Source organism: Callithrix jacchus, chromosome 20, assembly GCF_049354715.1.
Source record: "Callithrix jacchus isolate 240 chromosome 20, calJac240_pri, whole genome shotgun sequence".
NCBI lineage: Eukaryota > Metazoa > Chordata > Mammalia > Primates > Cebidae > Callithrix > Callithrix jacchus.
The window spans coordinates 15,663,702-15,686,593 of NC_133521.1; the positions used below are offsets into that span (position 1 = coordinate 15,663,702).

Consider the following 22,892-nt stretch of genomic DNA (forward strand, 5'->3'; position numbering starts at 1 on the left):
TAAAATCAACACCAAAAAAAAATCGGTTGCATTTCTACAACAATAAACAATCCAAAAAGGAAATTAAGAAAATAATTCCGTTTACAATAGCAGCAAAAAGAATAAGGTACTGGGGAATAAACTTAACAAAGGTTAAATATTGTATGCTAAAAACTACAAAACATTGCTGAAAGAAATGAAAGATGGTACCAGTAAATGGAAAGACAGTCCATGTTCATGGATTAGAAGATTTAACATTAAGGTGTTGATACTACCCAAAGTGATCTGCAGATTCAATGCGATGCCTAACAAAATCCCAATGGCTTTTTCAGGAGAAATGGAAAGATCCATGTCAAGGGACACCATATAGCCAAAACAGTCTTGAAGGACTGAAGGTCTCACACTTCCTGATTTCAAAACTCACTGAAAAGCTACAGCAATGAGCTTGGTGTGGCGGCTCACACCTGCAATCCAGCACTTTGGGAAGCCAAGGCAGGCAGATCACCTAACGTCAGGAATTCAAGACCAGCCTGACCAACATGGTAAAACCCAATCTCTACTAAAAATACAAAAATTAACCAGGTCTGGTGGCAGGTGCCTATAATCCCCGCTACTCAGGAGACTGAGGCAGGAGAATCGCTTGAACCCGAGAGGCAGAGGTTGCAGTGAGCTGAGATTTCACCATTGCAATCCAGCCTGGGTGGCAGAGAGAGACTCCATCTCGAAAAAAGAAAAAAAAAAAAAAAAACTACAGCGATCAAAGTGTGGTATTGCATTAAAACAGACATAAAGACCAATGGAACGGAATACAGTGGAATACAGAGTCCAGAAATAAACCCTCACATACATGGCCGAATGATTTTTGACAAGGTTGCCAGGACCATTTAAAGGTCTGTGAAGGCAAAGGATAATCTTTTCAAGAAATGTTGCTGAGAAAACTGGATATCCACAGGCAAAAGAATGGAGTTGAATCCTTACCTTACGCCATATACAAAAATTAACTCAAAATAAATCAAAGAGGGCTAGGCATGTTGTAATCCCAACACTCTTGGAGGCCAACGTAGGAGGACTGCTGGAGCCCAGGAGTTCAAGACCCCAAGGCAACATAGGGAGACCCTGTCTCTACCACAAGTAAACAAAATTAGCTGGGCATGGTGGCACACGCCTGTGGTCCCAGCTACTAGGGAGGCTGAGTTTGGAGGATCACTTGAGCCACAGTGAGCCTGGATCACATAACCACACTGCAGCCTGGGCAACAGAGCAAGATCCTGCGTCAAAACAAAAACCCCAGAGACCTAAATGTGACAGCTGAAACTATAAACCTCTTGGAAGTAAATAGAAGAGAAAATGTCATGACATTCAATTTGGCAGTGGCTCCCTGGATATAACACCAAAAGAAGAGGCAATAAAAGAAAACGATTGGTCGGACTTCATCAAAATCAAAAACTGTAGATAACAAAGGACACTCTCAACAGAGTAAAAAGGCAACACATGGAAAATACTCGAAAGCTTTTTCACTGATAAGGAGTTATTATCCTGGATATATAAAGAACTACAACTCAACAACAAAATATCCAATTAAAGACTGAGCAAAGAACTTGAATAGAAACTCATCCAAAGGAGACACACAAACAGCCAAAACACACATGAAAAGATATATATCACTAGTCATTAGGGAAATGCAAATCAGAACCACAATGAGATACACTAGTCATTAGAGAAATGCAAATCAAAACCACAATGTGAAAAGAAAAATAAGCAGGAGCGAGTCCCAGCTACTCCAGGAGGCTGAGGCACGAAGATTGCCTGAGGCCAGGAGTTCAGAGGCTGCAGTGAGATACAACCATGAATAGCCCCCACACTCTAGCCTGACGTCAGGAGTTCAAGACCAGCCTGGCCAACATGGTGAAACCCCATCTCTACTAAAAATACAAAAATTAGCTAGGTGTAGTGATGCACGCCTGTAGTCTCAGCTACTCAGGAGGCTGCGGTTGGAGAATTCCTTGAACCCAGGAGGCAGAGGTTGCAGTGAGCTGAGATTGTGCCACTGTACTGCAGCCTGGGGGACAGAGCAAGACTCTGTCACAAAAAAAAAAAAAAAATGCTTAAGATGGTAAATTTTATGTTACATCTATTAAAAAAATTTTTTTTGTTTGTTAAAAAAAGAAGGTGGCCAAACAAGACACATTTGAGGGTAAGATCTAGTTTTTCAGCCTGTGGCCCCTGAAGACAACTTTTTAAGGTTCACTCTTGAGGTGGAGGGGGCAGGTAAAGAGTGTGGTGAGTCAGGCACAGTGGCTTATGCCTGTAATCCTAGCACTTTAGGAGGCTGAGGCAGGCAGATCTCTTGGGCCCAGGAATTCAAGATCTGCCTGAGCAACATAGCAAGACTCCATCTGGACAGAAAATAGAAAAGTTGGCTGGGTGTGGTGGGCACCTGTGGTCCCAGTTATTTAGGAGGCTGAGGTGGGAGGATGGCTTGCGCCTGTGAGGCAGTGGCTGCAGTGAGCTGTGATCGTGCCCCTGCTCTCCAGCCTGAGTGAAAGAATGAGACCCTGTCTCAAAATGAAAAAAAGGTTCAGTGAGATCTGGGCAGCATGTCACATTATGGGGAACTTCAGGAACCTTGAGGCCATGGCTCTAGGGACATCCACAAGAGGACAGGGGAACTCGAGCCAGTAGGACATGGCCTGGGACTGCTGTTGCCAATGCTGGGGAGGGTCATCCCAACAGCCACAGCCTCCTGTGGTCACCAGACCAAGATGAGTGGACTCTGTGGCCTGGGTCAGCTGGTGCTCAAGTACTATGGACCTTTCACCCACATGCTGTCAGTAACACAAATACCTCCTCCTCCTCCTGACGCAGCAATGGGGAGGCCTGAAGACTCCTGCAGCCCCAGAAGCCCAGATCCCAGCAGTGATCATGGAGCCCCACTAACTGAGTTGTCTTTGCCAGTAGGGCAGGGGGATTTCACAAGATCATTTTTCAACCCCTATTCCCCTGAGGCAGGTACTATTATTAGCCCCATTTTACAGGAAGAAAAACTGAGCTCCTAAGAGGGTAAGCCTTGGTTGGCAACTTGAGGTCACCTGACCAGTAAGTGGTGGACCTAGGACTGGAACTCGCATCTGACTGACCCTTGCAGAACCCTCACCCTTAATCATGAAGCCACACAGCCTTGTAGGAACGGCAGTGTGAGGAAGCAGCTGGTCAGAAGCCAGTGTGGACAGGGCTGGGAAAGAAGATTCCATGGAAACCCCTGGCGGGCTTTGCTTAGAGAGGCAACGTTCAGAACTCCAGGGAAGCCAAGTCTACGTCACACCACAGCGAGGCTAGCAGGAGACCAGGGCAGACCGGGGGTGACAGCCCACAATGCACCACACGTACCAGTTGACCATCCTTTTTTCTGTCCACTCTTACAACAGATCCACCCCCAAACTGCAGTGCAACATGTGTGAGCCCCGGTTTAGAGAGTGGGAAGTGAAGGCTCAGAGAGGAAGTAACTTCCTACAGCTGCACAGCTGGTGCATGGCTCAGCCAGAATAGAAGCCTGCTCATGGGATTCCAAATCCCAAACTCTCCCAGTAACAACAGTGGCGGTGGCCACAGCAACACCAATGACTCACTAGGGATCATCTCATCAGGTCTATTATTATATCTATTTCACACATGAGGAAACTGACCTGCAGAATGGTAATTAACTAGCCCAAGGTCACATAGCTAATGAGTAGTGCCAAAGTCAGGGTTTGAACCCGGCTCCAGGCCCATGTGGTTGGCCAGGTCTCTACAAGGACAAGCCCTCCAGAGAGCATCTCAGAGACCTGGAGCTTCAGGTGGGTCCCCTGAGAAATTTCCAGAAAAGAGCTGCAGTCAGAAAGTTCAAGGACGGGCTGGGCATGGTGGCTCACACCAGTAATCCTGGCACTTTGGGAGGCCAAGGCAGGCAGATCACCTGAGGACAGGAGTTCAAGACCAGCCTGACCAACATGGTGAAACCCCATCCCTACTAAAAATAAAAAGTAGCTGGGTGTGGTGGCACAATCCTGTAATCACAGCTACTCGAGAGGGTGACGCATGAGATTCACTTGAACCCAGAAGGCAGAGATTGCAGTGAGCCGAGATGATGCCATTGCATTCCAGCCTGGGCAATAGGAGCGAAACTAATGAACGAACGAACAAAAGGAAGGAAGAAAGGAAGAAGGAAGGAAGGGAGGGAGGGGGGGAGGAAAGAGGGAAGGAAGGAGGGAAGGAAGGAAGGAAGGAAGGAAGGAAGGAAGGAAGGAAGGAAGGAAGGAAGGAAGGAAGGAAGGAGAAAGTTAGTTCAAGGACAAACTGAGAACAAAGACCAGGAACCATTCCGAATTCCTAAGTAACTTGAGGGAATGGGGTAGGCTCATGTGTTCTCCTAAGACAGGCTGGAGAGCTAGGGCTCAAATAACTAAAAAGGCTGGAATGTTTCACTCTCAGTTTCCCTTCTTAAAAAGTAAGCTGATTCTGGCCAGGGGCGGTGGCTCACGCCTGTAATCCCAGCACTTTGGGAGGCTAAGGTAGATGAATCATAACATCAGGAGTTCGAGACCAGCCTGGCCAAGATGGTAAAACCCCATCTCTACTAAAAACACACAAAAATTAGCCGGGCATGGTGGCACGCAACTGTAGTCCTAGCTACTCAGGAGGCTGAGGCAGAAGAATTGCCTGAACCCGGGAGGCGGAGGTTGCAGTGAGCTGAGATGGCGCCACTGCACTCCAGCCTGGGTGACAAAGTGAAAAAAAAAAGAAAAAGTAAGCTGATTTTGTTAATTAAAGGAAAAAATGTTTTCTTTTTTCTTTTTCTTTATATATTTTTTAAGATGGGGTTCCACCATGATGGCCAGGCTGGTCTTGAACTCCTGACCTCAGGTGATCCACACACCTCAGCCTCCCAAAGTGCTAGGATTACAGGCGTGAGCCACTGTGCCCAGCTGGAAAAATGTTTTCAAAACCTCTTTATAGTCACAAAAGGTTAGATATTATGATTTGACGTGTATGAAATATTCAGAAAAGATAAATCCATAAAACCAGAAAGCAGATTAGTTGCCAGGGGCCGCCGGGCAAGGAGCATGGGAGCGACTGTTAATAGGTGATTGGAGGATTGAAGATGTTTGTCAATGACACACTGGGGATGGGAGCGCTTCCATCTTAATATACTTACCACCGACCACTGAATTGTACACCTTCAAGGGGAGAATTTTAAGGCATGTGAATTATATCTCAACAAAGCCCTTTCTTTCTCTTTCTTTCTTTCTCTTTTTCTCTTTCTTTCTTTCTTTTCTTTCTTTCTTTCTTCTTTCTCTCTTTCTTTCTTTCTCTCTCTCTCTCTTTCTTTCTTTCTTTTTTAATATACATGAGACAAAGTTTTGTTCTTGTTGTCCAGGCTGGAGTGTAATGGTGGGATCTCAGCTCACTGCAACCTTCACCTCCCAGGTTCAAGAGATTCTCCTGCCTCAGCCTCCCAAGTAGCTGGGATTATAGGTGCCTGCCACCATGCCCAGCTAATTTTTTGTATTTTTAGTAGAGACGGGGTTTCACTATGTTGGCCAGGCTGCTCTCGACCTCCTGACCTCAGGGGATCCACCTACCTCAGCCTCCCAAAGGGCTGGGATTACAGGCGTGAGCCATTGTGTCCTGCTTACAAAGCCCTTTAAAAAACACTTGTTTGCAAAATGAAGTTTCTGAACAGCCTAACTGGGGAAGGCCGGGGAAGGAGAGTGGCTGCTTGGCCTCTGCCTGAGGCCAGACACACGTCCTGCAGGGTGAGCCCTGGAGCCCCTGCCACCCCCAAGGCTCTTGAGCCACTCCCCTCCTACCACAGGCCCTTTGCACTGGCAGGGGCTCAGCTCAGAGTGCGCTTCCCTCTGCTCTGTCCCAGAGCTCAGCTCAAGATGCCCAGGGACAAGCCCTCAAAGCTGTGCATGTGCCCATCCACTGAGCCCTTCCCACTTTATGTAGGAATGTGAAGCAAATGTCCGTCTTCCCCCAGGCAGAGCCTCCACGGGTGGGAGCCTCCTGTCCACTGGGGTATGCCCCATACCCAGCTCAGTGCCAGTACAAAAGAGGGGCACACAAATACTCGAGGAAGCAGGCAGGCATGCAGGAGGCAAGAGGATACAGAGCTGGCCTAGAGGAGCCCCCAGTTAGTGAGGAAGGCAGGCCTAGACAGTCAAGTTGTGGGGTAAGTGTAACAGGAAGACACAGAGCATGAGGGGCGTCCCAAGGAGGCCCACCCATCTCAGCAAGGGGCAGCAAGAATCTCACCCACCCAGGCCATTCTTGAGAAGAGGACACACCTGTAACCTGGAAGAAATGCTGCATCTCAAAAGCACACATACTATGCTGCCCCCAGAACTGAGGGAGCAGGTTACGGCATCATGTGATGTGCAATAAGCAGATGTTGGCCATGTCCAGGCCCTCTCTTTGCTGGCTCATGGGACACAGAAAGAACTTAGCTCTTCCTGAAGGCCAGGCTGTCAACAGAGAGCCCTGGGCCCAGAGCTGAGGGGCCCCGCAGTTGGGCCAGGGCACTGGATCAGAAGTGGGGACGATATGGCAGACAGGCTTGGGAACCTTGGGGAAGGGGGCAAGGCTCAGACACAGCCACGGAGACAGATGCTGAGGATGAGAGTGAGGAAAGAGGCTGGGAGCCCGCATGGAGATGCAGAAGGAGAAGAAAGTGACGCAGCCACACACACAGAAGAGGACAGGTGGTCAGCCCCACGGGATGTGCAGCTCACGAGCCAAGGGTCCCCAAATGTCCTGCCCAGCCAACGAAGGAGAGGATACTGACCAGCATGAACCCTGGCTGTCCCTGGCCTCCAGAGGTTTGAGAGATCCCTTCCCCAACATGCACTCAAACTAGCATCCACCTTTAATGAGAAATCAAAAGAACCAGAAAAGTTCTGCCAGTCTCCTGCCGGGTGACCATCTGATGAGTTTTGTCTGCTCAGGCTGCCCAGTGCAGGGCACCGGGGAAGACAGGGCGGACTCGGTAGGAAGCACCCATGCACCTTCCTGCTTCACTCATGCCTACATCACCTCCTAGGGGCAGGTCCTGGCCCCCGGTATCTGTGAGAAGATGGGGGCACAAGGAGGACCTGGATGGGAGGCTTCTGTGAGCTGGAAGAAATGCTGCATCTCAAAAGCTCATCCTCCAGGATGGGAGGCCTCTGACTCTGGCCATCCTACTTAGGTGTCTCCTCTTACACCAGTGGCCTGGTGGGCTCAGATGCCCCAAGTGATGTCCTCTGACCTGCTCCACAGAGGGCAATGGCCTCTGCCCATCCCAGCCTCCCCAGGTACCTGGTTCTGCTGCTGAGTGGATGTTGCCTGTTGGTCACTGTCGCGGAGGGCCAGGCTCTCCCGTAGGACCACCAGCTCCTCCTGTAGCTGGGCCTTCTCCTCCTGGAGCTGGGACATGGCCTCCACCATCCTATGCACCACGGGGGCCGCACCGGGCGGCCCCGACAGGCGCAAGCACCTCCTGCTGCCAAAGAGACGCCCACCTACGATCAAAGTAGTGGCTGATGAGAGGGCAGTAGAGGTCCCACACTGGCAGAGGAGGCGGTCCATCACTGCAGGGCAGACCATCAGGGATAATGGGGTGAGCAGAGGGGTAAGCAACTGGGCAAGGCTGGGGTGGCAGCAGCATAGGCTAGCTGGGGCCTGTCTCAGAAGAAGACACCCCCAGGCAGCGTCTGGGGAATGAAATTGCCTGGATCAGGACTTATGAAAGCAACTTTCACTGAACACAGCTCTCAGAGCACATGCCTGAGGTCTACTGGGCTAGCCCCTCTCCATGGCCAGCCTGCAAGGAACTGCTGCTGGGAAAGACAAAGGATTCTTACCCTAGAAAACTCTACCCTCGTAGGAACGTTATTTAAGTCTGAAACCCTCTCAAGAGTACAGAAGATCAGAATTGGGCTCCCCAGCCTCCCACTGTGGCAAATGGTCCCCTGTGCAGAGAGAGGGGAGCCAGGGGAGCTGTGTGCACGTGTGAGGGACAGACAGACCAGCACCACACATGGGGCAGGAACTCAGCCAGCCAGTATCTGGCAGTGATGGAGCACAGGGACCCCCCCAGGCAAGACAGACGGAAGCACCTGGCCGGGTGGAACACTGCCTAAGTCCTCCTCCTCCAAAGGCCTCCCACTGTCCTGTCACCAGGAGCAAGAGAGATGGACAGACAGATGAAGGAAAAGAACAGAGGGCCCGCGACCTGCGCACAGGGCCTGGGATGCTTGTTATAGCTTGCTTCCAGGGCACCAAGATCTGCCATGGTCTCTGCAGGTAGGGAGCAAAGAGTTCAGGGGAGAAAGAGAAGAATGGGGGGCTTGAGAGGGAGGCAGGGGATTTGCCTCCTCCCCTCAGGGAGCATAAATGGGACCTGGCAGAGCATGGCAGAGTGAAGAGTGAAGAGGGGCCTCTGCTGGCCAGAGCACTGCCTTCCGCCTCCGAGCCCCAGCCTCTAGGCGTTCCCACACTAGGTCCCCAGAAATCCCAGCCCTCTGCAGGCTGGGGTTGGGAGGCTCCTAAACTCTGGGAAGGAAGCCACCTGCACCTGAAGTCACACATCCCTCTGACAGCCTGGCCTGAGCGAAGCGGAATGAATGGACTCGGGCTGGACAGGGTAGTGGGGAGGGTGTGTCTTGCAGCTGGGCGGGGACATCACAGCACAGCCCCAGGGGGTGGGGCAGATGGCTAGAGGCCCCCGCCCCACTCTAGGAGAGCAAGAGGAGCACACGCAGGCTGGCTTTTCCCTCCTCCACCCGAGCTCTCCAGAGAGCTGGAGCTGGGCATCCCCGGTGGGGTGGTGACCCTGGCTGTGTGGCCTGCACGTGACGCGGCATGCATATCACACAGAGTTGGCCCAGCTCCGGCGATCTGTTCTAGAGGGAGTGAGGTCAGAGGGATGCTTCCAGACCCACACACGGGGCAGCACGGGCGGCATGTGACAGCGTGGCCCTCAGCCCTTTGCAGGCTGCTGCAGTGAGGCAGGGAACGCACTGGACTCCTGGCCCAAGAGCTGGTTCTGCCACTCGAGAGACCTGTGGGAGGGACCCAGCAGGAGCTTCGAGGAGAAATGGGGACAAGGGGCCTTGCCCAGAAGGAGCCGGCACTGTGGAGATGCACAGGCGTGGGTGGCTGTTACACAACAGCCCATGGGGCAGGAATGAGGTCTTGGACAGCTCAGCTCAGCCAGAACACTGCTCAGGTCACAGGGTGCCACCCCTGGAGGGAGTCCCCGCATCTGAGAGCCGCAGCAGGGGAGTGGGAAGGGGGCCTGGAGAGGGCTCATGGGAGAGAAAAGATCTCTAAGAAGCTCAGGGAGATCCCAGGAAGGCGAGGACAGGAGGACGAGGTAACGTTGAAGGGGTCCCTGTGCTGGGTAGGCTACACTCTGGGCTCAAAGGTGCAGTGCAGGCGTGGCCTGGCCCCACTGACGGGTCCTCCGTGCTGTTCCCTGGAATCAGCCTTCCTCTCCTTGGTGCACAATCGGCGGTGCAATGTCCCCTGCTTGAGGCTGGCCTGTCAACACTCAGCCAGACCCCAAGCCCTGCCACTCCTTCCACCACGTGGTAAGTTCAGACATACAAGTTAACCTTTTGGTGACAGAGGAGGAAGACGACAGCAAGGCCAGCTCCTCTTTCCTCCACATGCTCTCGGCCTTCCCCCCCAGCTCCTGAAGGATGCTCCTTCTCCATTCTTGCCTGGCTCTCACTTACTGCCGGGGGCCCCCAGCAGTAAGACTACAAGGGAGGGCCTGTGGAATGTTCCAGAACCAGCCAGCCCTGGACACCATGGCAAGCCCTGCCAGAGAAGAGCTGAGCCACCGGGTCCCATATCTCAGCCTCTGGCCAGGAGAATCAGAGTCCTGTCCTAGGAACCTCTAGACACTGGAAGCCCATGGATAGGAAGGAGAAGGCCAAGTCTCTGTCTGCCTGTGGTGGCGTCTATGAGGCTGCCACCCTCGCCCTGCTTTAGAGAGGCACTGGAAGAAGACAAAAAGCAGGGAAATTCAACCCCAGCCCACGCTGGCCAAGGCCTCTTATCACTGGGTGGAGCCCTGGACACTGTGGGAGGCAGGTGGTGAGATGAAGGTTCTATACACACCACTGTCCCTGAATCCAGGAGAGGCAGGTTGGGGTCTCAGAGCTTTGAGTCAGGTCGCTGGAATCTATCTGGGCCCCCTCCAGCCGGGGAGCGGGAGAACAGGGCACGGGGATAGCAGCGACCACATAAGAGCCTCCCTCCTGCACCAGCTTCACCAGGGAGTGCCAAGTCGGCGGGCACACCTGCTTTACCTGTATTCTCTACATTCATGGTGCCGCCAGCTTCCCGGGCCTCCTGGGCCTGCCTGGAGGCTGGCGCCTGCCTCTCTTGAAGCTTCTCTTCTTTCTTCCCCTGACTCTGGCTCTTGCACCCCTTGTCCTGCAGGGCCTGCTGCCAAGACACAACCAGAATCCTCACATGAAGGGGACAGCACCAGGGAGGGACCCTCAAACCAGAGGATGGTGTATTCTCAGAGCTGGTACCCCAGGGCCCAGCAGGTCCAGTCCCCCACTGTGTGGCTGGGTGGGGACATTGAGGCCCAGGCTCTGGAAGAGGATGTGCCAGATCCCGCAGCAAGACAGTGGCAGTGCCTTCTCCTGGCCTCCCTCGGCAGTGGCCTTCTGCACCAGCAAGGAAGGTTCTTAGGCACTTCGAGTTCTCAGGCAAAACTCATGCCATCCCTGCAGGCTCTATGGGGGTGTGCTTCAGGCGCACCAGCCTCACAGGCAGCCATCCAGCCCCACCACACACATACCAACCTCAGGTCAGCTGCTCCCATGCCAGCTGCTGCCACCCCAGGCACACAGCCCCCACCTCCAGATGGGACCCCCAGGACTGCCAAGGAGGATGCGCACGAGTCTGTCTGAGAGGGGGAAGAGCCACAGCCCTGCCTCCTTCACTATTCCCACCCCACAGGGCTATTGAGAGGCTGTGGGAAGCTGTCTCCTCTTCCAGGGGGACCACAGACAAAGGACTTGAGACAGAGAGGGCCAGTGCGTGGGCACAGGGAGAGAGGCGGAGGCACGAAGCAGTGTTTCATCCAGAGAACATCACCTGCCACTCACGCAGAAAGACGCCCAAGGCAGGCAGCAGGGCCACTTGCAAAGAGTGATCCCGTTTGAGGATAATAAAAATACAACAGGCAAAGAGACAGATCTACAGAACGAAATAGACAGTGGTCCTCCCCGGAAGGCTGGGGGGATAGCGTAGTGGCTGAGAGTAGAAACAAGCATCATTTCAATTTGGGGGGAATAAAAAGAAAGTTCACGACAGAGAGAATGTGGAAGAGGGGAAGGAGGCGGCCTTATATTTCATTTTCAATCTCTTTGGCATTTGAATTCGTAACCTTATAAACACTGACTGTGTTTTTTTTCTTTTCTTTTTTTAAACAGTCTCACTTTGTCGCCCAGGCTGGAGTTCAGTGGCATGATCTCAGTTCGCTATAACCTCCGCCTCCCAGGTTCAAGCGATTCTCTTGCCCCAGCCTCCCGAGTAGCTGGGATTGCAGGTGTGTACCACCACACCTGGCTAATATTTGCATTTTTAGTAGAGACGGAGTTTTACCACATTGGGTAGGCTGGTCTCAAACTCCTGACTTCAAGTAATCCACCCGCCTTGGCCTCCCAAAGTGCTAGGATTACAGGCATAAGCCACTGAGCCTGGCTGTTTTTTGTTTTTTGGGTTTTTTTCTTTTTTAAGACAGAGTCTCACCCTGTGGCCCAGGCTGGAGTACAGTGGCACAATCACAGCTCACTGCAACCTTGATCTCCTGGGCTCAAACAATCCTCCTGCCTCAGCCTCCCAAGTAGCTGGGACTACAGGCACACACCACCATGACTGGCTGATTTTTGTTTGTTTTGTTTAGAAATGATATTTGCCATGTTTCCTGGGCTGGTCTCTAACTCCTAGGCTCAAGCCTTCCTTCTGCCTCAGCCTCCCAAAGTGTTGTGACCACAGGCATGAGCCACCGTGCTCAGCTTTTCTTTTTTGTTTTTTTCCTAAATATCAGCAGAGGTTATCTTGGGAGAGATGGCAGACAATTTTTGAGTGTCTTTGTGACCTTTACATTCAAGACAAAAAAATAAGTTACTCTTTTAAAAGTGCTCAGTCTAAGAAATACATTCATGGTCTAGAGGCGGCAAGGCCTGTGTGTGAAGCCTGGCTCTGCCTCAGCTAAGCTGTGTGACAGTGGGCAAGTTACTTACCTTCCTGAAGCTGCGCCTTCCTCATTCTTAAAATAGAAATGGTAATAACAGAACATGTCACTGAGTTTGTGTGAAGAGTAAAAGGCAAACACAGCCAGGTTCCCAGAATGCGCCTGGCGCATACTGAGGGCTTGATATGAGGTAGCCATTATCAGGACATGAGCCCTGTATTCTTCACTTTTGTTTTTACTTTGACAATCAAAAAGCCAATACAGATCATTGAAAAGACAAGAAAAGTGACATCAGCGGCTCCTTAGCCCAAAATACGCCCCATCCCTCTCTCAGCCCCAAGTTCTGCTTGAGAAGGGCAGGTGGGGAGCACACCTCTCATATTTAGGAATATTCTCAGTGGGCACAGTGGCTCATGCCTGTAATCCCAGCACTGTGAGAGGCCAGGGCGAGTGGATGACCTGAGGTCAGGAGTTTGAGACCAGCCTGGCCAGCATGGTAAAACCCTGTCTCTACTAAAAATAGAAGAAAAAAAAACTAGCCGGATGTGGTGGCAGGCACCTGTAATTGCAGATACTAGGGAAGTTGAGATAGGAGAATCACTTGAACTGGGGAGATGGAGGTTGCAGTGAGCCAAGATTGCACCACTCCACTCCAGCCTGGTGACAGGGCGAGACTCCATCTCAAAAAGAAAATTCACTCCAACTTAATTTTGTCTCCACCCTGTGACCAACTGCCACACCATCGTGAACAGGCCTGTCAACCATGGCGGCTAGGACAGCAGCTGGAAGTTTCCATTTGCCAGCCAGGGCAAAGGTTATACTATTTCTGGCCTGTTGGCCAAGCCACAGAAAGGGCAGACAGGGCCCTGGGGGGTTGGGAATTTCTGCAGCGCCTCTGTGGGGTGCATCTCAGGTTTTAACTGCTGGAAAGAGGCTAGGGAGGGGTGGTGTCACTAAGCCTACCAGGTCACTGCATTGAGCTTGGAACCCACTCTGGTCCCACTTTTTGACCCTGAAACACCTACCACGTACTAGAGCTTTGTGAGGGCCCGGCAGGATGTGAATGTGGACGCCGGTTGCTGGTGCCAGCTTCCCAGAGATCTTCAGCAGATGTGCTGACCCCAGGACTCAGCTGCAGCCACAACTCAACACCCCATAATCAGAACTCAAGAACAGAGCCACCACCCAACTGGAGGCTGTGGGTTTCTGACCGCCGCCTTCCAATTTCACTGCCAATGGCTCAAGACAGAGCAAAGAGCGGGTCCTCGGGTTTCTTTTAACTGTTCTCTCACCAGACCTGCTTTTCTTGCAGATTTGTACAGATAAAAGACGAAACTTTTGGTTCAGTTTTCAGACGAATCACATGAGAAGGGACAAGAAACACCTCAAAACACAAGACTGTCCCTGAAGCCACAAGAGCCAGCATACCCATGTTCAGATCAGGGGCTGGGACAAGCTCCCCAGGCCCAGACTTCCATTTGTAGCAGGGATATTTCCCCTTGAAGGGTATGTTTCCCACATACCATCCTGCCCACCATTTGTACGCATTCCTTCAAGGCTCTGTGGATGTGTAAGTTCCAGAAAGGGCAGAATCAGTGTAAGTGGATGGTCAGGAGAACATGGGGGGAGTGGTGGGCCCTCTCGTGCACTGGCTTCCTTGAAGGGGGTGGGCCTTGGCAACATCCCCAGATAACCCTGGTGTCCGTCCTCTGCCACTGCCTTCATGGCCCCTGCCTGGTTTGCCTTCATCCCTTTGTGATTATTTAATTACCCTCTGACACCTCTGCTAAACTCTCTCGTCTCTGCACTGTACCTCTGACTCTAGCACAGACTGGCACATTCTAAATAATCTGTTGAACAAACGCATTCATTAAAAATGGGCAGAGCTTGTGCTGCCTTGAAAACACTCAAAGCTATCACTGCATGAACACAACACAGATATCTATTTAAGGAGCTCACTGCAATCAGAAACAATAGAGGATCCATTACAAATGATTGATGGTAAGCCCTGAAGTAGACTATTATGCAGCCGTATAAAGGAAAGACAGAGGGCTGGGCGCGATGGCTCACACCTAGAATCTCAGCACTTTGGAAAGCAAGGCAGAGCTCACAAATTCAGGACCAGCCTAGGCAACATGATGAAACCTCCATCTCTTCAAAAAATACAAAAAATTAGCCAGGCACGGTAGCACATGCCTGTAGTCCCAGCTACCCGGGAGGCTGAGATGGGATGACTTGGCTGGAGGTTGCAGTGAGATTGTACCACTGCACTCCAGCCTGGGCAACAGAGCCAGACCTTGTTCCAAAAAAAAAAAAAAAGTAGTTATCTATGTGTTGATAAACATAAAGCAATTACCAGGATTTACTTCAGGAAAAGAGCTAGTCACAGAATAACATCTAAAATAAATAATAAAAATTATATAAATATGCCCTGGGCACTGTGGCTCATGCCTGTAATCCCAGGAGTTTGGGAGGCTGAGGCAGTCAGATCACTTGAAGTCAGAAGTTCAAGACCAGCCTGGCCAATATGGTGAAACCCCATCTCTACTAAAAGTACAAAAATTAGCTGGGTGTGGTGGTGCATGCCTGTAGTCCCAGCTACTCAGGAGGCTAACGCATAAGAATCACTTGAACCCGGGAGGCGAAGGTTGCAGTAAGCTGAGATCATGCCACTGCACTCCAACCTGGGCAACAGAGTGAGACTCTGTCTCATGGCCAGGCACTGTGGCTCAGGCCTGTAATCCCAGCACTTTGGGAGGCTAAGGTAGGCAGATCACTTGAGGTCAAGAGTTTATGACCAGTCTGGCCAACATGGTGAAACCCCTTCTCTACTAAAAATACAAAAATTAGCTGGGCATGGTGGCGCACGCCTGTAATCCCAGCTACTCGGGAGGTTGAGACAAAAGAATCACTTGAATCCAGGAGGCGGAGGTTTCAGTGAGCTGAGACTGTGCTATCGCACTCCAGCCTGGCCAACATGGTGAAACCCTGTCTCTACCAAAAATCCAAAAATTAGCCAGGCATGGTGGTGTACACCTGCAATCCCAACTACTTGGGAGGCTGAAGCAGGAGAATCACTTGAATCCAGGAGGCAGAGGTTGCAGCCAAGATCACACCACTGCACTCCAGCCTGGGCAACAGAGTGAATGAGACTCCATCTCAAAAATAAAAATCATATAAGTATAATTAAGTGGTTCTCTATAGAAAAGATAAATAAATAAACACCAAATACTTAATAGTGGATTTCTCAAAGACAGAGGACTACAAGAGGCCATTTCTCTGCCCTGTGTAAATTCTTTACAAATGTTATAAGGCTAGTTGTGTTGAATGGTCAAATGTGTGACCAGCAGCGAGTGACTTAACCCCTCTGAGCCTCCACATCCTCATCTACGAAGTTCAGATCAAATATTGTTTCCTGAGGCTGTTATGAGTATTATGAGGACTGATATGAGATCTAGGATGCCTGGCACAAAGTTCATGTTTGATAAATAGTAGCTATTACTATTATCACTGTCTATTATTTCTATAGCCAAATATACACATATACGTAAAGTTTTGAGACAGGGTCTCACTCTGTCACCCAGGCTAGAGTGCAGTGGCACAATCACAGCTTATTGCAGCCTCAACCTCCTGGGCTCAAGCGATCCTCCCACTCCAGCCTCCTGAGTAGCAGGGACTATAGGAATCATCACGCCTGGCTAACTTTTTATTTTTGTTTTTGTAGAGATGGGGTATCACTATATTGTCCAGACTGGTTGTGAATTCCTGGCCTTAAGTATCCTCCTACCTCAGCCTCCCAAAGTGCTGAGATTACAGGCCTGAGCCACCACGCCCAGTCTTACTTTGTCTTTTTACAGTCACTTGGTAATAACTGCAGGGGAGAAGACCCCAAGTTTTAGTGAATCCCCCATTTAGCTTTGAATTCCCACTTCAAACAAGGAAGAACTTCCAAGGAAATACTCACATAACCATGTTTGAGAATGATCAACTACACAAACCTGCCTGTTTTCCCAACACCTTCTCCAAGCTCTGCCCATCTCAGCGAAGGCCCCATGCTTCCTACTTTAACACCTCAGCCAGGGTGTGGCTGAAAAGCTCTGTCAGCTCCTGTGAAATTTCCCCTAGCTGACTTAATAAAGCAGCTCACAGGCAGATGGGTCACCAGGGGCCTAGCAGAGAGGTATCAGGTGGGTCCCCAGCTCTCCCCTGGTGCTTCCTACCCCCAGGAGTCTGGCAGGATCCCAGCCACTGGAGGCCAAGGTACCCCCAGCCCAGAAGGCTCCAGTGCTTACCTGCAGGGTCAGGTAGAGCCCGTGGGGGCTCCCGGGGCCAGCCCAGTCCACACTAAGGGCTCGGCACTGAGCTAGGGAAGGGCGAGCTGCACTTCGGGCACTGGAGTCCTCGTCACCGCAGACTGGGGTATCTTTTCCACGCCCTGTCCCAGGACAGAGAGATAGGTGAGACACTCTGACTGCTGGCTGAAGACTGCTAGCCACAGATCACTGGCCAGGGCTGCAGCCGAGCTCAGCTTTCACACACCCCCGGCTGGCCCAGATGTGGCCAGGAGGGGCTCACATGCCCTCACACGCCTGCCCCACACAGCAGAGGGAAAAGCCTGGCTCAGGGCAGGGCAACACTCCTTCTTTACCAAAAGCTGCCCCAAGATTCTCTTCTGGAGGGGACTCAATACCCTACCACAGGCTTTTTTTTGGTGGGGGCAGGCATTTGCCAACAAGGCAGCAGAAGGAAGCCGATGCCAGCCAACCTGCCCAAAGCTCAGAGGACTTGCACAGAGGCTATGGCTTTATTACCCTGGCGGCCTCTAGGTGGCAATTTCTCCCCTGACTTCATTAAGACCAAATCCACACCAGGTGGCCCAGTCTCCATTGCCTCGGCAAGCAAATTCAGAACCAGCTAGCGTGTTTCCCCTCGAGCCTCTGACACACTGCCTCCCTCACCGGTGGGAGAGGGCAGGCTGTGACAGCGATGTCCCAGCCACCCACCTCCACCTGCAGGGCTGAGCAGGATGAGACTGGGGCTGGCCTCACGAGGCAAATGCAGAGCCTCTACCCTGAGACGTAACAATATCCCAACTGCCAGCCACTAGGCCAAGTGCTTTTCAGGCCTTACACACATCCATTTTTTTGTTTGTTTTTTGAGACAGGGTCTCTCTCTGTCACCCAGGCTGGAGGGAAGTAGTTTGATCTTGGCTCACTGCACCCTCCGCCTCCTGGGTTCAAGCGATTCTCATACCTCAGCCTCCCAAGTAGGTGGGACTACAGGCGTGCACCACCATACCCAGCTAATTTTTGTATTTTTACTAGAGACGGGATTTCACCATGTTGGCCAGGCTGTTCTCGAACTCCTGACCTCAAGTGATCTGCCTGCCTTGGCCTCCCAAAGTGCTGGGATTACAGGGTGAGCTACTGCACCTGGCCTTTACACACTTTCTTGATCCTCAGTTTGCTTGTTAATAAAATGGCATGAGATACATGGGGTACCCATGTAATGCCGGGTACACAGGAAGGGCCCTCAGTACAGGCCAATAGACTACAGTTGCCATCGGCTCCTCACAACTCACCAGGGAGGTGGGGGGGGGGGCATTCTCCCCACCTCACAGTCAAAGAACCAGAAGCCCGAAAGGGTTACAATGTGTCCAGGGTCACATGGAGCCAGGATTGAAATCCCATGTGCTGACCAACCTCTGCCAGCCAACTCTCAGGGTGGCGATATGGGGGTTGGTCGGGGGGCTCAGAGGGGCCTGGGGCAGCTGACCTGTCTGAGGCCCAGCGGCAGGCATGGCGCTTCCATTTCACACACAGGATTTCATTCGACCTTTGTCTTAAATTTTTAAAGTGGATAAAAGTCTGTATGGTCATATTATCTTCACAATACCCAATTTTTTTCCTTCAGGTTGGAAAGCTGAGAGAACACAGTATTTCAAAAACCTATATGCATACACACACACACACACACGCATACACACACATACACACACACACACACACACAGGACTGGAAGGCACTACATAAAATATTAAGTGACTAGCTTGTGATTTTTACTTCCTTTTTGATATTTTTCTATGTGTTTTGAAGTTTTCCAAGGGAAAATGTTTCTGTTTTACCAGAAAAGGAATACTCATTCATATTATGTTTTTTATCATTAGGACAACCTTATGGGGTAGAGGCCATCCTCTGGGTTACCTGGCCTAAACGCCCACGCTTTTCCCAAGCTCCCCCGGGGTCACCCCCAGCCTGGATGTGCTGTTTGGGAGCAGCCAGCCCCAGACAACCATGGAAGCAGAGAGACCTCAGAAGGCATCAGTCCAGCTGCCACAGACAGCACAAATGTGGTAGGAGAGAGGGGTGAATAGAAGTTTGCTGTGTGCCTCTCTGGGCCTCAGTTTTCCCTTTTGTGTTCCAGGGGGCTTGGACCTGATGGCCCAGAGGGACTCTGCTAGCTCTGACAGGCTGGCAGTCTAGATTCTGTCCCCGTAGGTCAGGAGGGACAGGCAGCATACCCCTGAAGGCACCTTGCCTGGAGTGCCCTCTCTCCCCCACACTACGAGGGCGACCTGCCCATGCCTTGGGAAAGGGTCACAGGCAGCTCCCCAGCCGCAACAATCCAGCCCCCGCAGGGAATCAGAGGAGTTGCTCACTTCTTGTTCGCAGCACCGGGGGACATGACCCAGAAAGGGGAGCTGGCACTGACAGCTCCCTGAGGGAACACTGGGGGCCAAGACTCTGGGACCCTTGCCCACCTGCTGTCAGGGTCTCTATAGAAGCACCTGATATTAGCACATGGCCCCCAAACCCCGCCAGGCCACGCTCCAGAGCAGCCTCAGTCCACTCCCCAGCCGTCCAGGGGCCAGCCCAGGCAGGATCAAGTGTCAGCGGCGCGCTCAGTGCCCGGGCAGCCACTTCACCTACCTTGTTTACCAGCCTGGGCAGAGATCGGAGCGACCACACGCTCTCAGGCAAGGATGGCAGCCCGCAGAGCTCTGACCAGCTCGGCCAGAGGAAAGGTGGCTGGTCCCCCTGCTCTGCGCCCGCCCATGTTAAAGTTTAACCCGGCCTCCAGGTCTCCTCTTTCCAGACAGGGGCGCAGGGAAGGCGCACCCGGCGAGACTGACGCTCCGGCTCCACGCCCGTCCGGCTCTGGGCTGTCGGTTACCCTGTAATTACCTGACAGCTCTGACTGGGCTTAGGAACCGGTGAGAAACCTCAGTCTCATCTCTGGTATCTGGAGGAAGGAAGGGAAATAAAGAGGCATTTTAAAAATGCGGACTCACCAGTTCTCAACCTCCCCGGGCCGGTGTGTGGGAAAGGGCGGGCAGCCGGGCTGGCTGGGGCTGGGGCGGGGCGGGCCATCCCCGGCTCGGGCTCTGGGGCCCGGCCCACTCTCCACAGGCCCCGCAGCGAGGGCGTGGCTCCCAGGTTCCACGTCCTGCGAGAGGGGACCATGGCCCGGGGCTCAGCAGCCTCCTCCGGGCACCGGGCAGCCTGCAGAGAGAACAAGGGGAGATAAGCTTGAAGATCGCAGACCCAGCGCGAACGCACCTCGGGTAGAGCCAGCCATCTGGAAGGGTCTACGCTCCACCGGTCGCTGGTTACCTAGGGCAGCAGCTCCAACTGCACTGTCCCCCAAAGACCCCAGGGCTCGCAGGATGAAATGGGGCCTGCTGCCTTTCTGGCGTGTTTGTTTCTGAATACAGAGGCTCCGAAGTGGGAAAGGTGCATGTCAGCTGTGCCTGAGACCCCATACCTGAGCCCTTCCACGCTGAGCCTGGCAGCCTGAGGACAAGCCAGGTCCTAGCCTCACACGGAGGAAACACCCGGAGTCAGCGGCATCTCTGTAAGTCTAATCCTTTTCCTCCAAGACATCTAATTTTCTAATTGCACTTAACCACATGCTTAACCCTTAGGCTTCAGGCTCCTCTGCCTAAGGCCTGTCAGCAGAGCAGTGAATGCTCTGAATATTAACATTTCACTGAGGAGGGACTCCAAAGGGCCCTGACTGTGGCCAGTGACAAGCGAACATTATATACAGCAAGTTCTCATTCATGTATTCTACTAGCCTGTGCTCTGCGCCTAGCATGTGGCAGGTACCATATGGGTGTTGAGATACAAAGATTCATTCAGTCTTCATTTAATAATGCCTACTGGGTGCCAGGCATCTGCCAGGGGTCCTTTTGGATCAGAATAGATGAGGCCTGAAAGCTCCCGGTCAGAAGGGAGATAAACACTTCAAAAAATCCTCACAGTCTGAGCAGGCTACTGGAGGCTGCAGGTGCGGGCCAGGCACCAGGCGGTGTGGGGAATGGAAGGGGGTGGGGAGCATTGGTCAGGGACAGAAAGCTTCAGTCAGGGACAGGTCCCTCATGAACTGGACAAATGAACAGAGCTCAGGCATTCCCTGCACAAGTCTTTATTGAGCACCTACTGTGTGCAAGGCAACAATCTCAGCACTTTGGGAGGCCGAGGCGGGAGGATCACCTGAGGTTGGGAGTTTGAGACCAGCCTGACCAACATGGAGAAAACCCACCTCTACTAAAAATACAAAATTAGCTGGGTATGGTGGCACATGCCTGTAATCCCAGCTACTCGGGAGACTGAGGCAGGAGAATCACTTGAACCCAGGAGGCAGAGGTTGTGATGAGCCAAGATCGTGCCATTGCACTCCAGCCTGGGCAACAAGAGCCAAACTCCATCTCAAAAAAAAAAAACTGAACTGGGGGTAACTGAAGGACTTCCTAGTAGAGCTACCTGGGCTATTCTCCCCAGCCCTCACTGCAGTGGCCACTTCCTGCCAGGAAGTAAAGAAAGCTATTTGAAAAATGTCCACTTCCCCTGACCCACTATGGGTCCCAGAGCTCACACACATTCATGTGTGCAGCCCCATTGCAACCTGCCTGCAGCTGCACCCACATTCAGCATTCTGGGATGTCCTGTGGGGTGAATGTTCTGAAATGAACACACACAAAAGCTTGGACTGAAGCCTGGAAGAGAGGTCAGGGCTGGACACAGCTTCAGAGCTAAACAGGGTCATTGATGCCACAGGTGAAGAGGTAATCATCAAAGCTTGAGCAAGAGGAGACAGCCATGTGATAACAGGGCTCACGGCGGGGTGGGGGGGGGTGCTGGGAAGCTTCAGAAGGAAGGTGAGAGAGGGGTGGGAGCTCCAGGCAAGTATAGTGTCTTCAGAAGTGACCAAAGTGCAAGGGGGAAGGAGAGACTGGTCAGTGCCCAGCGCGTCATGCCACAGAGACATGGAGGACTGGAAGCCCAGACAGGCAGACAGCCTGGGCCCCTGGAGGGAGAAGGGCAGATGGCAAACTTGGGAGGGCTCAAAGAGTGGGACAGGAGCTGGGGGAGGAAGCAGCTACTTCCTTCTCCTTGGGGATGTTTGGCTAGGATGGGAAGGACAGGATGTGGTGTCTAGAACAGGGGAGAGTCGAGCATGTTGAGGAGACAGAGGGACAGGAGTGACTAAAGCACTGAGAGACAAAGAAGGAAGGAAGGAGAAAGAAAGGAAAGGAAAGGAAAGAAAGAAAGAAAAGAAAGAAAGAAAGAAAGAAAGAAAGAAAGAAAGAAAGAAAGAAAGAAAGAAAGAAAGAGAAAGAAAGAAAGAAAGAAAAAGTAAAGACTCCAAGGGTGAGGGGCCTGAAGATCTGGTATCTGCTGTTTTCAGAGCCCAACTCTGGAAGAATGCCAGGCACCTGGCAAGGGCGCTGTGGTCTCTTCCTTCCTTGACAGAGAACAACTAGGAGGCTCCTGGGTGCAGTCTTATTGGGAAGGGGACAGGAATGTGGGCCAAGGAACAGGGCAGAGGCTGATCTAAATACATGGGCCAGCTCCATTGAAGAAACTGAGATGGACCAGTGTGGCGTGGAAGAAACCAAGGGGAGCAGCCAAATGTCCTCTTCTCCAGGCTGCCTGGCACAGAGCTGGGCACACAACCAACCCTGCAGACCAGCTGTCCAATGGGCAAGGGAAGGAGCAAGACAGGTCCATCTGCATGCCCGGCTGCTGGGAAGGTGAGACGGTGCCAGGCGTTGGAGGCTGATTCCTCAGTGGACAGAGAAGACTTTCAGGGAGATCAGCTCAGTCTGAGGGGCAGGGACAGGAGGATATAACGTTTCTGTGGTTATCAGGAAGGGAAGCGGAGGAGGCAGCCAGGAAGATACCAGGAAGAAAGAGGAAGGGCGTGTGCTAGATCCCTAAGAGGAAAAAGCAGCTGAAGTTTGCAGCCTCAGGAGTGTGAAGGTCAAAAGTATCAAGGAATCTCAAGCCCAAGGTCCTGAACCAAGAAAGCAGCCCTCTCTCTCATTGACATGGGCATCTGAAATGAAACCTGGTGTCCAGGAACTTCTCCCAAGGAGGACTCATCAGGGAGGGCAGTGGGACTGGTTCAGAACCTGGCTCAATGTTTACTAGACATGTGACTTGGGAGAATTATTTTGCCTCTCCATGCCTCATTATCTCCATCTATAAAATGGGGAGAACTCCACCTTTTAGGTTGCCATAAAGATTAGACAAGGTAAAGTGTGCAGAACAATACTGGCATATACTAAGAGCTCTAAAATTTAATTTTTCAGTGACTTTGCTCCAGTGGTCGGTGAATACAGAGGGGCTGGCTGGGGAAGAGGGTCTCTGCCTCTCTGGGTTTAGAC

General features: G+C 52.1%; 1 protein-coding gene across 48 annotated transcripts in view; it reads right to left on the minus strand.

The window, feature by feature from the left end:
* KIFC3 (kinesin family member C3) overlaps positions 1 to 22,892 on the minus strand; it is a 106,349-nt gene that overhangs the window by 18,443 nt on the left and 65,014 nt on the right. For 16 of the 48 annotated variants that reach the window (XM_078358321.1, XM_035282607.3, XM_078358315.1 and 13 more), the window contains exons 2-3: positions 19,512 to 19,722; positions 16,513 to 16,655 (exon numbers count right to left, since the gene is read on the minus strand). In XM_078358321.1, the coding sequence (XP_078214447.1) occupies positions 16,513 to 16,655; positions 19,512 to 19,683 (315 nt within the window). In that variant the 5' untranslated portion in view covers positions 19,684 to 19,722. Of the gene's footprint in view, positions 1 to 7,314; positions 7,518 to 10,316; positions 10,456 to 16,512; positions 16,656 to 19,149; positions 19,723 to 22,892 lie in introns of those variants that run through there. The other 32 variants (XM_078358294.1, XM_078358295.1, XM_035282598.3 and 29 more) reach the window with 8 other exon arrangements.